This window comes from Pogona vitticeps, chromosome 2 (assembly GCF_051106095.1).
Source record: "Pogona vitticeps strain Pit_001003342236 chromosome 2, PviZW2.1, whole genome shotgun sequence".
Classification (NCBI taxonomy): Eukaryota; Metazoa; Chordata; class Lepidosauria; order Squamata; family Agamidae; genus Pogona; species Pogona vitticeps.
In genome coordinates this window covers 30,457,161-30,469,942 of record NC_135784.1, presented here as the reverse complement: position 1 = coordinate 30,469,942, position 12,782 = coordinate 30,457,161, and the positions used below count along the sequence as shown (strand labels likewise).

The following is a 12,782-nucleotide window of genomic DNA, read 5'->3' as shown; positions in this document are numbered from 1 at the left end:
AGTCAAGATGGGCGGCTAAGGGGGCTAACAACGAGGAAGGCCCAAAGAGAAAGAACAAGAAAGTGGGCCTTCTCAGCAGTGGCCCCTCACCTTTGGAACCTTTGTCTGGCTCCTTCGCTAGGTGTTTCTAAGAGCAAACTTAAGATATGACTCTTTAAGCAGGTCTTTCCTCCTGTCATTATTAAATTTATTCTTGCCGTCTTGTATTATATTAATGTTGTTTTCTTTTCTCTTATTATTCTTAGTGTTGTTAGCCACCCAGAGTAGACTGGATGGGCTGGGTATAAATTAAATAAATAAGCAAATTCATCTCCTTAAAAAATTAAATAAACTTTTCTCACTCCCTACAGTGTCCTTGCATAATAAGAAGCCATGTCTATTAACACACCTTGGCCCAATTTGGATACCAATGAATTCCAAAATCCAAAGATTCTGGGCATGAAAAAGAGGCAGCAGCTCAGGCAGAGCACAAGGGAAACTCTCCAAGAGGCTGGAGCTTCCACTGGGCTCCCTGGTTTCTGCAGCAGCACAGAGGGCCAGATCTGTGGTTCTATCCTCTTGTCAATGCCTATTTGAACCACAAGAGTGGACACTGCAATGCTCTCTATGTGGGGCTTCCTTTGGGTCTGACCCAGAAACAGCAAGGGGTCCAGAACGCTGCAGCCACTGGTAACTGGTGCGCACAGGTGTGACCACGTCTCCCCAGTCCTGGCTCGCCTGCACCAATCACCTGTTGCCTCCCAGATCAGATTCAAAGTTTTGATGATTACCTACAAAGCTCTTGACAGTTTGGGACCACGTTACTTGTCGGAGCGCCTTTTCCTAAGGTCACCCACCCGGCCCATTAGGTCCTCCCAGGCCATGATCCTCTGGGTAGCCACTCCAAGGGGGGCTAAGAAATTCTCGACTAAAAGGAGAGCCTTCTCTGCAGTGGCTCCAATGCTATGGAACCAACTGCCAATAGAACTGCCCCTGCCCCCCCATTCTTTTAAAAGGATCATAGAAAATGTTGTACAGATAGGCCTTTTTTTGGCAACTCTGCATGACCCCTTCCTTGTTGCTCTATATGGATATATGCTCATGATATTTTTCATTTTATATTTCTACCATTTGATGTGCTGACTTTTATTTTGTTGTTTTTATTAACATTTCTTGTTTGACTGTAAACTGCCCAGAGGGGTGGTTATGCATACATACATAAAATTGCAAAGGTAAAAAGCATAAAAATCTGGGCTACTTACAAAGTACAACAAAGATGATGGACAGGACAAGACAAAGAACTGAAAATCCAAATGCCCTCTTCTTGGTATACACTAAACAAAAAGAGGGGAAAGAAAACCACACTTATCATTCCTGTATGGGTGAAATTCTGGGAAAGAAGAAGGTTTCAGGGGTGGCCTCCTGTCTGAGTGGGAGAGAATGCCTCTCAGCCCACCATTCTAGTGGCCGTGTGTGCTGCACTACAACTTGCAAGGTAAAAAGCATGTTAAGAAACGGGCGACTGACAAAACACAATTAGGATGAGGCAAAGGGCAAGTGAGACAGGTGCCGCTGGACTTTCCTCCTTCTCTGTGTGTACTAAAACCAAAAGAAGGGAAAATAAATCCAAACGGTGACAAAAAGATCACATGGGGGCCTTTTTTTGTAGGAAAACCTCTGAGAAAGAGGAATATTTCAGGGGCAGCCTGTGGTCCGAGGGGGAAGGTTTGCTGCTTCATTCTTTAATTCCATGGGCTGCAGTAGTATACAGTGGTGCCTCGCACAGCGAGGTTAATCCGTTCCGGATTAACCCTCGCTGTGTGAAAGCATCGCTGTACGGATTTTAAAAAAGCCATTGGTCCAATGGTCAAAAACTCACCGTACAACGATGCTTTTCCGGGTCTGGCAGCCATTTTCGCGCCCTTGGTAAGTGAGGGGAGGGTGCGAAAACGCTGCGTGCGGCCATTTTGGCCGCAGCGAGACCGCGGATCAGCTGTTCGGCGGGTCCAAAATGTCCGCCGGGACAGCCGAAATGGCCGCGCACAGCGTTTTCGCGCCCTCCCCAGTGGGGGCATTAAGCACTGGACTGACCACTGAGGAAGAGGAGGGCGTTGAGGAGGCCGAATGTTGCGAAGGCCTTTAAGAAGTTTCTTCCAGAGTGGGATGTGAAAAAAACCATGCAGAATCTGAATCTGGTGGTAGATGGGCTACTATAGCCACGATGTAAACCTTTAAAGTAGAATGAGACAAGCTGAGGTGGAAGAGGTGTTAAAGAAAAGTAAGTAATGTTTGTAGGGAAAATGGCGTTGCTTGGAGTCCCCTGGAGGCAGTAAATGAGGAAAAGGTTTTCCATTTGTGGCGGTAAAGAAGCTGGGTAGAAGGTTTTCTGGCTTTATCTAGGACGGCTCTTATGGAGGGAGAATCCTCCATGTAGTGAGATTTAGGGACTTGAGGTCGGAGTGGTGAATCCTGCTGTTGTCCTGAGTTAGCAGGTGTGGGATAGATGGGAGACAGAAGAGGTCTGTTGCCATCATTCGCAGGTGAGTAAACCAAGGCTGTCGGGGCCACCATGGGGTGAGAAGAATTGCATTGGAACGGAATTGACAGAGCCTGATTACTGTCCGTTGGATGAGGGAAATGGGCGGGAATAGGTAAACGAGCCCTATTCCCCAGTCGATCATGAATGCGTCTCCTAGGGAATCAACGCTGTTCCCGGCTCGACAGCAGTATTGGATGCATTTCTAGTTCTCGTGAGTGGCAAAGATGTTGATGGCGGGGACATCCCATCAGTTGCAGATTTGGGTGAAGACAGTATCATCTAGAGCACTGGTTCTTAACCTTGGGTTACTCAGGAGTTTTGGACTGCAACTCCCAGAAGCCTTCAGCACCAACTGTGCTGGCTGGGGTTTCTGGGAGTTGCAGTTCAAAAACATCCGAGTAACAAAGGTTAAGAACCACTGATCTAGAGTCCACTCATGCGTCGAGGTGGTAAGACAGCTGAGGTAGTCTGCCAATGAGTTGTCTTGGGTAGCAACATGGACTGCAACCAAAAAGACCTGATGGGTGTGACACCATTCCCAGAATTGGACTGCTAGCTAAAGGAAGAAAAAGTGAATATGTGCCTGCGTGTTTGTTCACATAGTATAGAGCTGTCATGTTGTTTGTGGCTAGCTGGACAGCACATCCTTCAGTGAGTAGTTGGAAGGCACAGAATGCTTTGATTGTTGCTAGAAGAACCAAGTGATTTATGTGGAAAGACCTTATGGTCTGTGTTTGACCATAAGGCATGGATTCTGTGGCCTTGGCAATGAGCTCCCTAGCCTAAAGGACTGGCATTGGTGGTGACCTAGACCATAAACTGAAGAGGGGCGAATGGACGTCTGACGAGAACGTTCGGGGGGAAGGTAAGATTGGATTGCCAGTTTTAGTTTGGTTATCCGCTCTTGTGGAAGGAAGACTCTTGCTTGAGAGGAGTCGAGATGCGCACCAATGTAGATAGCTGTTTGCAATGGTTCTAGGCGAGATTTCGTAAAGTTGACTTTGAGCCCAAGGTCTGCTAATGTGTCGAGGGTGAGCTGAGTGTTTCTCAGGACACCTTGGTAAGATTTTGATACGATCAGCCAATCGTCTATGTGGGGAAATATGGTAACGCCTTGTAGCTAGAGGTGTGCCGTGACTGGGGCAAGGCACTTGGTAAAGGTTCTTAGTGCAGTAGAGAGACTGAATGGGAGGGAGCAGAACTGGTAAGCGGTGTCACTGAAGTGGAACCGAAGATATCTGTGGTGGCATGGGTGGAAATATGTATCTTGAAGATCTATTACTACGAACCAATCTCCCTGTGAAAGGACAGGGATGATGGTGTCGAGTGTAACCATTCTGAAACATCTGGGACGGATGTAGTTGTTGAGGTTTCTGAGATCAAGGATGGGATGGAGGCCTCCATTTTTTTTTTTTTTTTGGTACCATGAAATACAAAGAGTAGAAATCATTGTGGAGAACAGAAGGTGGTATAAATATACCAGATGGGTGGGATATAAATAAATAAATAAATAAATAAATAAATAAATAAATAAATAAATAAATAAATAAATAAATAAATAAATAAATAAATAAGGTGGAACTGCAACGACAGCATGTTTTTGGAGAAGTGATTTCATCTCGGAGGGCTGATGAGTATGGCGTGTACTTGGTGTGACTGACTGGTGGAAGATGTCTGAATTCAATTAGGTAACCACACTGAATTATTGAAAGCACCCAGTGGTCTTTTGTGATATGAGTGCATGATCTGAGGAAGGGGTGAAAGTGAGTTAAAAATGTATTGGAAACATGGACCTCTGGCTGGACGGAGTCAGGCCTATTGCTTTAACTTCTTCTGTGGGTGACGAAAGGATTGATGTCACTGAGGTTGTGATTGAGGCTGAAAGGTGGAGTAGTAGAGGTGGACGGGCCCAAAAAGGGTCTATCTGATGTCTGATTTCTGTATGGCTTGTATTGTTGCTGAAAATGTTGGTGCACAAAAGGCTGTTGACGCCATTGTGGATGTTGATTATGGCATGTCTGCTCTGTGGCATATGAGCTGGCAGTTTTTTTAATTTTATGGAGATTTTCGTTGAACAAATGGATACTGTCAAAAGGAAGGTCTTTGATACGGGACTTGGTATCATCCAAAACACCTGCTGATCGGAGCCATGCATGGCGTTGGAGGGCAACTAAGGTGGCCATAGCTTTGGAGGCAGCATTGGGTGTGTGCCTCAAGGCAATGTGCTGTTGCTTTGCTAATGGGGAGGCTTCAAGGTGAATATTGAGTGCCTCTGAATTAGCCTCCTCAGGTGCTGTTTGTAAGATTGGGAGAACTTTATTCCATAGTTGGCGATGGTATGCTCCCAACGCAGCCTGATAGTTGGCCACTCTCATTAGAAAGGATGTTAAAGGATATAGGTGTCCGCCCAATATATCTAATTTTCTTCCCTCTCTGTTAACTGGGCCATAGATGATTTGTTTCTGGCTCGGGATTGGTTTGATTCCACTATAATGGAGTTTGGAATCAGATGTTTCGCCACGAAAGACGTGTCTGCACCATGGGTTTTGTAATGATTCTCAACTCTCCTTGAAATTTGGAGGGAGGATAGTGGCTTATCCCATGATTCTTTGACTAGGTCAAGCATAGCTGGTATGAATGATAGGCTGAGTGAAAGGTCTTGTCCTGATTAATGGCATTGAATACCAAGTCCTGTTTCGGAGATGGGGGTTCCTCAACCTGGAGGGATTTAGGACAAGTTGTGAATACGATGTAAAGTCCTCAGAAGGAGAAGGAGGGTGGTTTTCTACTACATCCAATCCAAGAATAGGAAGATTAGAGGGAGACTCATGTGACACCTTGGAAGGCGGATTGTGATCAGAGGCCATTGAATCAGATGATGGTGATTGGCGTCATGATTTTGGCATCAGAGACCTTGCTGTGGACTCTGATGTATAGTTGTGGGCTTGACTGCTTCGGATGGAGCAGGAGGCAGACCCTTGTAGGTAGTGGTTACTGTAGCGAGGAAATGTGTTGTCGATGATGAAATTCAGCGACAATGGTAGAGGATTGTCAGGACAATTTCGGTGGAGGTTGGTCTGTTGTATGCACCGTACGTTTAAGCGCTGACTTAGTGGTCATGAGAGTTTGGGAGGAAGACATTGCTTTCAGTGTATGGATCCGGTGCAAGTATCAAGGCGGAGAGGGTGATATGGAAGGGGAACGCCTAGGTTGATAGGGAAAGGCATATCAAACTCATTTAGGTTCCTTATATTGGTTTGTCTGTGTCTTCCTCATGATGGTATGGGTCATATTGAGTGTAATACAGTCCCAGTACTCAGCTCTCAGATAGTATCGAGAGGGTTCTTGGTAATAGTACTCCCTATGCGGTGGGTCATATTCCACAGGGGAGAGATCTCTTTTCTTAGACTTGTGCTTACGAGGAGCAGACCTCTATAATGACTCTGATCTGGAGAGTTGTATTGGTACTGCCCGCCCTGATAATGCAGGGCTAGAATGGGCCAAGGCCAGGTTGGAGGATACATCAGCCACTGAGAGGCCAGTGCTGGGCAACAAGCTCTCTGCTGAAGCAGGAGGTTGGCCTGAAGGAGAAATGGGTACATCTTCCCTCTCGAAGAGAGACTCAGGAGCATCTCAAGAGGACTCCTCTAAAATTGGCGAGGGGAAGAGTGTTTGAGGTGGATCTACAGAGGTAGGCTGAGATGATTTCTTAGCTTTTTTATCCTTGGTCTTATCTCCTTTCTTTTTAGATTATGAGTCTTTAGTGCGGGTCAAAGAAACCTTCAACATAGATGACAGTTTTGATTTCTACGCTGACTTGGATTGTTCCTTTTTGGAGAATGTGTCCTCGGGCTCAATATCGAGCAAGGAGGGTCCAATCTAGGAATAGAGGGTAAAGTAGATTCCATTTGGGCTGTTGGCAGATGTAGAGACCTTTCCCAAAGGAAAGATCTTAATCGTTGTAAATGAAATTTCAAAGCCGGTTTTCTGAGTTTTTTTAACACTCTGGGAGGATTGTGTTTGGTATTGTTCACCCAGGCAAAATAAACAGCGATCGTGGCCATTAGAAAGTGGTATCTGATTTGTGCAAAGGATACAATGCTTAAACGGCCCGGGGGGCATAAAAGAAGGGGGAAGGGGGGAAAGGAAAAACAAAAGTAACTGGGTAAATAGAATAAAATGTGGAGAAGAGTAAAATGGATAGAACTCACAGGGAAATGTCAACTGAAAACTAGTAGGCTGTGAAGGCATAAAGTTGCTCTAGCTCGTCGAGATAGTTCTAAACTAGGTGCGGCTAAAAGGAATTGAGGGGACTTCTGATGGGTGGAGAATGCGCTCCATAGAGGAACGTTCCACTAATCACATGTCTTAAAGCTCTGGAAACTTCCAAGTGGTCCTGATCAGGTACGCTACAACCCAATTGTGTGCATTCACAGAGGCCATGAAGAAGAACTCCTTTGTATTGCTATGTAGCTTTATCTCTCTTCTTAAAATATGTGAAAGTTATTCTGGCTTGGATCCAGACAAAGTTTGCCATGCTTGGTTCTTTGCCAGAATGACTGATAGGGACATAGGCTACCTTTTCACATCAGATTCAGTGGACGTGTATTTGACTAGGTTATGGTGCAATCTTCTGCCTGTTGGAGTGGACCTCCAGTCCAGGATGGCTAATCCTTCATGAGGCAGGAGAAGAGCTCAGAAAGGCCTTTAAGCAGCACACTTTTTAAAAATTGTAATGGCTTTTGTTTTGCAAGAGAGGAAGCAATTCGTGCCACGTGCCTTCATTTAGATTGCTCAGATAATTAAAGATGTCTACACATATAAAGAAGAAAAAAAAGGAAGGAGAAGCAGACCTAAAATGTTAAAACATAAAACAGCACAAGAACCACCGGTACAAGAAAAAAAGAGGTGTACCAACCCACTTCATTGAAAAAATGGCCCTACAATATCTGAGAGAAAACAAGAAAATAGTAAGATACAGTGAGGTTTTAAATTTTGATGGTTCTATCAAAACTCAACAAGAGTTAGTAGGTCAAGGCGTTTAAATGAATTGCGATCACAATTATTATCAAGGTTTCCTAAAGATAATCAACAGGGCTTTTACTTAGAAAATACCCCCTTTGACAGATTTCTTCTAGAATCAGAAGGAAAATGAATTAAGCTATTATATAATTTTCTGTTAGATTTTGAAACACAAGATGAAGTGGTAAGGCATGTATGATGAAATGGGCACAGAATCTAGGACATAATATTGAACTGGATCAATGGGAACAAATTTGGAAAACAAATATAAAATTAACTAAATCTGTTGTATTTAAAGACAATATATACAAAATGTTTTACAGATGGTACATGACCCTCCACAACACTGGCTAAAATAAGCACCCAGATTTCAAATATATGTTGGAAATATAAACAGAAAGAAGGAACATTTTATCACATGTGGTGAATGTGCAAAGACGCCCAAAGAGACTGGAATACAGTGAATCAGATGCCACAAGAGATATTAGAAACTTCAATACCGATGGTACCAGAACTATTCCTAGTAAATATATTGCCAGATATACTGGACTCTGAAAAATCACATTTAGCTATTCATATTATAACAGCAGCAAGAATAGTTTTTGTGAAATACCCGAAGGAACCTAGAACACTGCAAATAGAGGACATACTATCAGATTGGCTAGAGGCAAAAAAGAAAAAAGGCCATCGGAAAATTTGGTCACAATTATATACATGGTTACAAGGTAGATAGAATAGTGGACTGATACATAATTATCTGTATGGCTGCAGAAGAAACAGAATAAATGATGGATAAAGACTATCAGCTACATCAGTGGTTCTTAACCTTTGTTACTCGGATGTTTTTGAACTGCAACTCCCAGAAACCCCAGCCAGCACAGTTGGTGGTGAAGGCTTCTGGGAGTTGCAGTCCAAAACTCCTGAGTAACCCAAGGTTAAGAACCAGTGAGCTACATAATCAATAATTAGAATAACAATATATCTGTCTGAATTTGATTTTTCCCTCTTGCTCACTGTTTATATTTCTTTCCATGTGAAACTATCACTAGAAGAGAATACATAGAATTACTATGAAAAAAATATTGATTTGTAACGTATCCGTTCAAATCCACCCCCTCTGAGGGTACCCTTATCTCAGCTGTCCCTTACCTTTGGTTGTCTAGTCGTTAAGTTGTGTCCGCCTTGTCGTGACCCCATTGACCAGAGCACGCCAGGCCCTACTGTCTTCCACTGCCTCCCGAAGTTTGGTCAAATGCCCCTTACCTTACCCTAGTTTTATAAGGAGAAAAAAAAGAAAAGAAAAAAGAAAAAAGGACTCCCTATCCAAATAAAGAGCCTCACTGAGTTGACATTGGTAGGCCAAGCTTTCCAATCCCGAAAGGGTTGCCCAAGACTTTCAGTCCAATGAAGAACTGGCCCCTGAGTTTCTCTGGAGTGGCCCAAAGATCAAGGGGCTGCCCCCCTGAAGGCAAGCAAGGGCTACGGAGTTGTTTAGGGCAGTGGTTCTTAACCTTTGTTACTCGGATGCTTTTGAACTGCAACTCCCAGAAGCCCCAGTCAGGACAGCCGGTGGTGAAGGCTTCTGGGAGTTGCAGTCCAAAACTCCTGAGTAACCCAAGGTTAAGAACCAGTGGTTTAGGGCTTCCCTACAGCAGATTCCTTGGCTTTAAGAAGAGCTGCAGTTACGACACTCCTATCAGAATCCACTAGAGAAGAGGCAAACCCTAGAAAATAAGAACTTATTTAAAATGTAGAGTTTCTTAGAATTCCTTCATTCCTGTCTCAGATCATACTTTTGCTGTGCAGTTGTATTGTCTCTCTCATATTTCACACTCCTCTTACCTCCATTGCAGCTGGTTTCCCCCTGTTTCCGTTTCTTTTCTTGGTGTTTCTTGATATCATTGAGTTGTTCTAAAGATTCACGTGTCCACAAGACAAGTCCAAAAAAAAGATGCCCATGTTATACAGTGATTTCACTCATCACAGAAACAGTCAGGAACACTTAGCTGAGTAGACTACAGTTTGTTCAGAGAACGTCATTGGCATCATAGCCTGTACTGCTCATTATTCTCCTTCCATTTTTATCAAGCACTCTTAAAATTGGATAGCATTAAAAATGTTTATATTACTTGGATCTTGAATGGCAGATGAGTTCTTTTGGAACAGCATATTTTCTAGCTGCAGTAAAGCCTAAAATACTGACCGAGAACACGGCTGTCCTTTCTGGTAGACCTGGTAGCATGTGGTCCATACATACATGTTCACTGCCCTGTTGGTTCTAAATAGGCTTTGGGCAACCTCTCTGGGGAAATCTGGAATCTAGAAAAAGTCTATTTATTCACCTGGGCTCAAGCCCCCTCCCCCCGCATTATTTCCTAAGTTTACTCTACCACATGTGATGGTCTTTTGGAGTAGATCATAGATCAATGCAGGAGGTGCACTTACCCATTCAACTTGCAGTCCAATGCTAGGCTGTGCTGTATAGGCACCTCAGAAAATACTAAAGCAGTGGTCCCCAACCTTGGGCCTCCAGATGTTCTTGAACTACGTACAACTCCCAGAAAACTTCACCACCACTTCTGCTGGCCAGGATTTCTGGGAATTGAAGTCCAAGAACATCTGGAGGCCCAAGGTTGGGGACCACTGCACTAAAGTACATTCCAGAACAACAGAAAGGGAAGTTATCCTATGCTGGCTATGAGAAAAGGAACCCCAAATCCAATACTATGGCATCACTATTGAAGGACATGCAAAAAACTCACAAGGGTTTATGCTCAGGGCCATTCCTCTGGGGACGGGGTGTTTGTCTTCTCCAGCACACCTCCCTGCCTCTGTTTCTCCTGATTGGACAACACCACCTGCTCTACTCGCTCAAGCAAAAGGTGAGCAGGACGAGGGATGTGGAAGAGGAAAACCTTTGGTTTGCTTTTCTTGTCAGTTCTTTTTCTCGGGGGGGAGGGGGGTCCTCTTTGGGTTTGGGGTCCTTTTGGGAAACCCAAAAGGCTCCACTACTGCTACCTCATTCCCAGCACTCTCTACCAGTCTATCCCGACGAGCCGTGATGTCTGAAAACTTTGCACTAAGCAGGCAAGTCACTGTGCAGTCCTCACAACCATCATACACTCCTCACTCTATGTTCCTGACAATCAAATATCCCACGACGAGAAGCCCCATTCCTCCCTCCCCACAAGGAGTATCCTCCGTGCAAGTGGATACAGGCCCATCACCTGAAGAAGGTTTCCCTCTTGTCCAGATATGTGTCCTCCAGCCCGGAGACTTCCAAGCCCAGCAGCTGAGGAGCTGCTTGCCTGTGTGTAGAACAATGCCTGAAGGTCCCTGGAAGTCTTACTGTGGGCCCTCTCTATCTCTGCTTCTCCCAGTCTGCAACCAAGACCTCAAGGGAGCGAAACTGTTCCCTGAGTTCATGGAGCTTCTTGCAACAAGGACACACCCATGACTTTTGTCCAAGAGTCATATAGTTATACATATGACTTTCAGTGCAAAACAAAGGATAGCCCCCAAACAACTAGTCTGACTGCATGTAGATATGTTTGTTGCTCTTGTTTAATCATTAAGTCGTATCCGACTCTTCGTGACCCCATGGACCAGAGTACACCAGGTGCTCCTGTCTTCCACTGCCTCCCAGAGTTGGGTCAAATTCATGTTGGTAGCTTCGGTGACACTGTCCAAACATCTCATCCTCTGTTGTCCCCTTCTCCTCTTTTGCCAACATCAGGGTCTTTTCTAAGGAGTCTTCTCTTCTCATGAGATGGCCAAAGTACTGGAGCCTCAGCTTTAGGATCTGTCCTTCCAGTGAGCACTCAGGGTTGATTTCCTTCAGAATTGATAGGTCTGATCTCCTTGCCGTCCAGAGGAATCTAAAAAGTCTCCTCCAGCACCACAATTCAAAAGCATCAATTCTTCAGCAGTCAGCTTTCCTTATGGTCCAGCTCTTACATCCATACATCAGTACTGCGAAAACCATAACTTTGACTATGTGACCCTTTGTCCGCAAGGTGATGTCTCTGCTTTTTTAGATGCTGTCGAGGATTGTCATCGCTTTCCTCCCAAGAAGCAGGTGTCTTTCGATTTCGTGGTTGCTGTCCCCATCTGCAGTGATCACGGAGCCCAAGAAAGTAAAATCTGTCACTGCCTCCATATCTTCCCCTTCTATTTCCCAGTAGGTGATGGGGCCAGTGGCCATGATCTTAGGTTTTTTTTATGTTGAGCCTCAGACCATTTTTGCACTCCCCTCTTTCACCCTCATTAAGAGATTCTTTAATTGGTTGTTGTGGGTTTTTCGGGCTCTTTGGCTGTGTTCTGAAGGTTGTTCTTCCTAACATTTCGCCACTCTGTGGCCGGCATCTTCAGAGGACAGCACAGATTCTTTAATTCCTCCTCACTTTCTGCCATCAAAGTGGTATCATCTTATATCTGAGGTTGTTGATATTTCTTCCGGCAGTCTTAATTCCAGTTTGGAATTCATCCAGTCCAGCCTTTCACATGTGTTCTGTATGTAAGTTAAATAAGCAGGAGACAATACACAGCCTTGTCACACTCCTTTTCCAATTTCCCAGTTGTTCCATATCTAGTTCTAGCTATTGCTTCCTGTCCCACATATAGATTTCTCAGGAGACAGATAAGGTGGTCTGGCACCACCATTGTTTTAAGAACTTGCTATAGTTTGTTTTGGTCAACACAGCCAAAGGGTTTTGCACAGTCAATTAAGCAGAAGTAGATGTTTTTCTGGAACTCTCTGGCTTTCTCCACAATCCAGCACATGTTAACAATTTGGTCTCTAGTTCCTCTGCCCCTTAGAAATCCAGCTTGTACTTCTGGGAATTCTCGGTCCACATACTGCTGAAGCCTACCTTGGAGGATTTTGACCATAACCTTCCTAGCTTGTGAAATGAGTGCAATTGTACGATAGAGCATTCTTTGGCATTGCTCTTCTTTGGGTTTGGTATGTGGACTGATCTTTTCCAGTCTTCTGGCAACTGTTGAATTTTCCAAACTTGCTGGCATATTGAATGTAGCACCTTAACAGCGTCATCTTTTAAGATTTTAAATAGTTCAACTAGAATGCCATCACCTCCACTGGCCTTGTTGTTAGCCGTGCTTTGTAAGGCCCACTTGACCTCACTCTACAGGATGTCTGACTCAGGGTCAGAAACCACACTATCTGGGTTGTCCGGGACATCCTGATATTTCCAGTATACAGTGGGGTCTTGACTTGAGAACT

The 12,782-nt window shown here is 44.4% G+C and overlaps 1 protein-coding gene across 1 annotated transcript in view; it reads right to left on the bottom strand.

Annotated features, from left to right (window-relative positions):
- Nucleotides 1-12,782, bottom strand: part of LOC110069876 (uncharacterized) — an 86,969-nt gene that overhangs the window by 11,739 nt on the left and 62,448 nt on the right. Inside the window, exons 13-14 of the mRNA XM_078386113.1 lie at nucleotides 9,383-9,451; nucleotides 1,242-1,313 (exon numbers count right to left, since the gene is read on the bottom strand). Of these exons, the coding sequence (XP_078242239.1) occupies nucleotides 1,242-1,313; nucleotides 9,383-9,451 (141 nt within the window). The remainder of the gene's footprint in view (nucleotides 1-1,241; nucleotides 1,314-9,382; nucleotides 9,452-12,782) is intronic.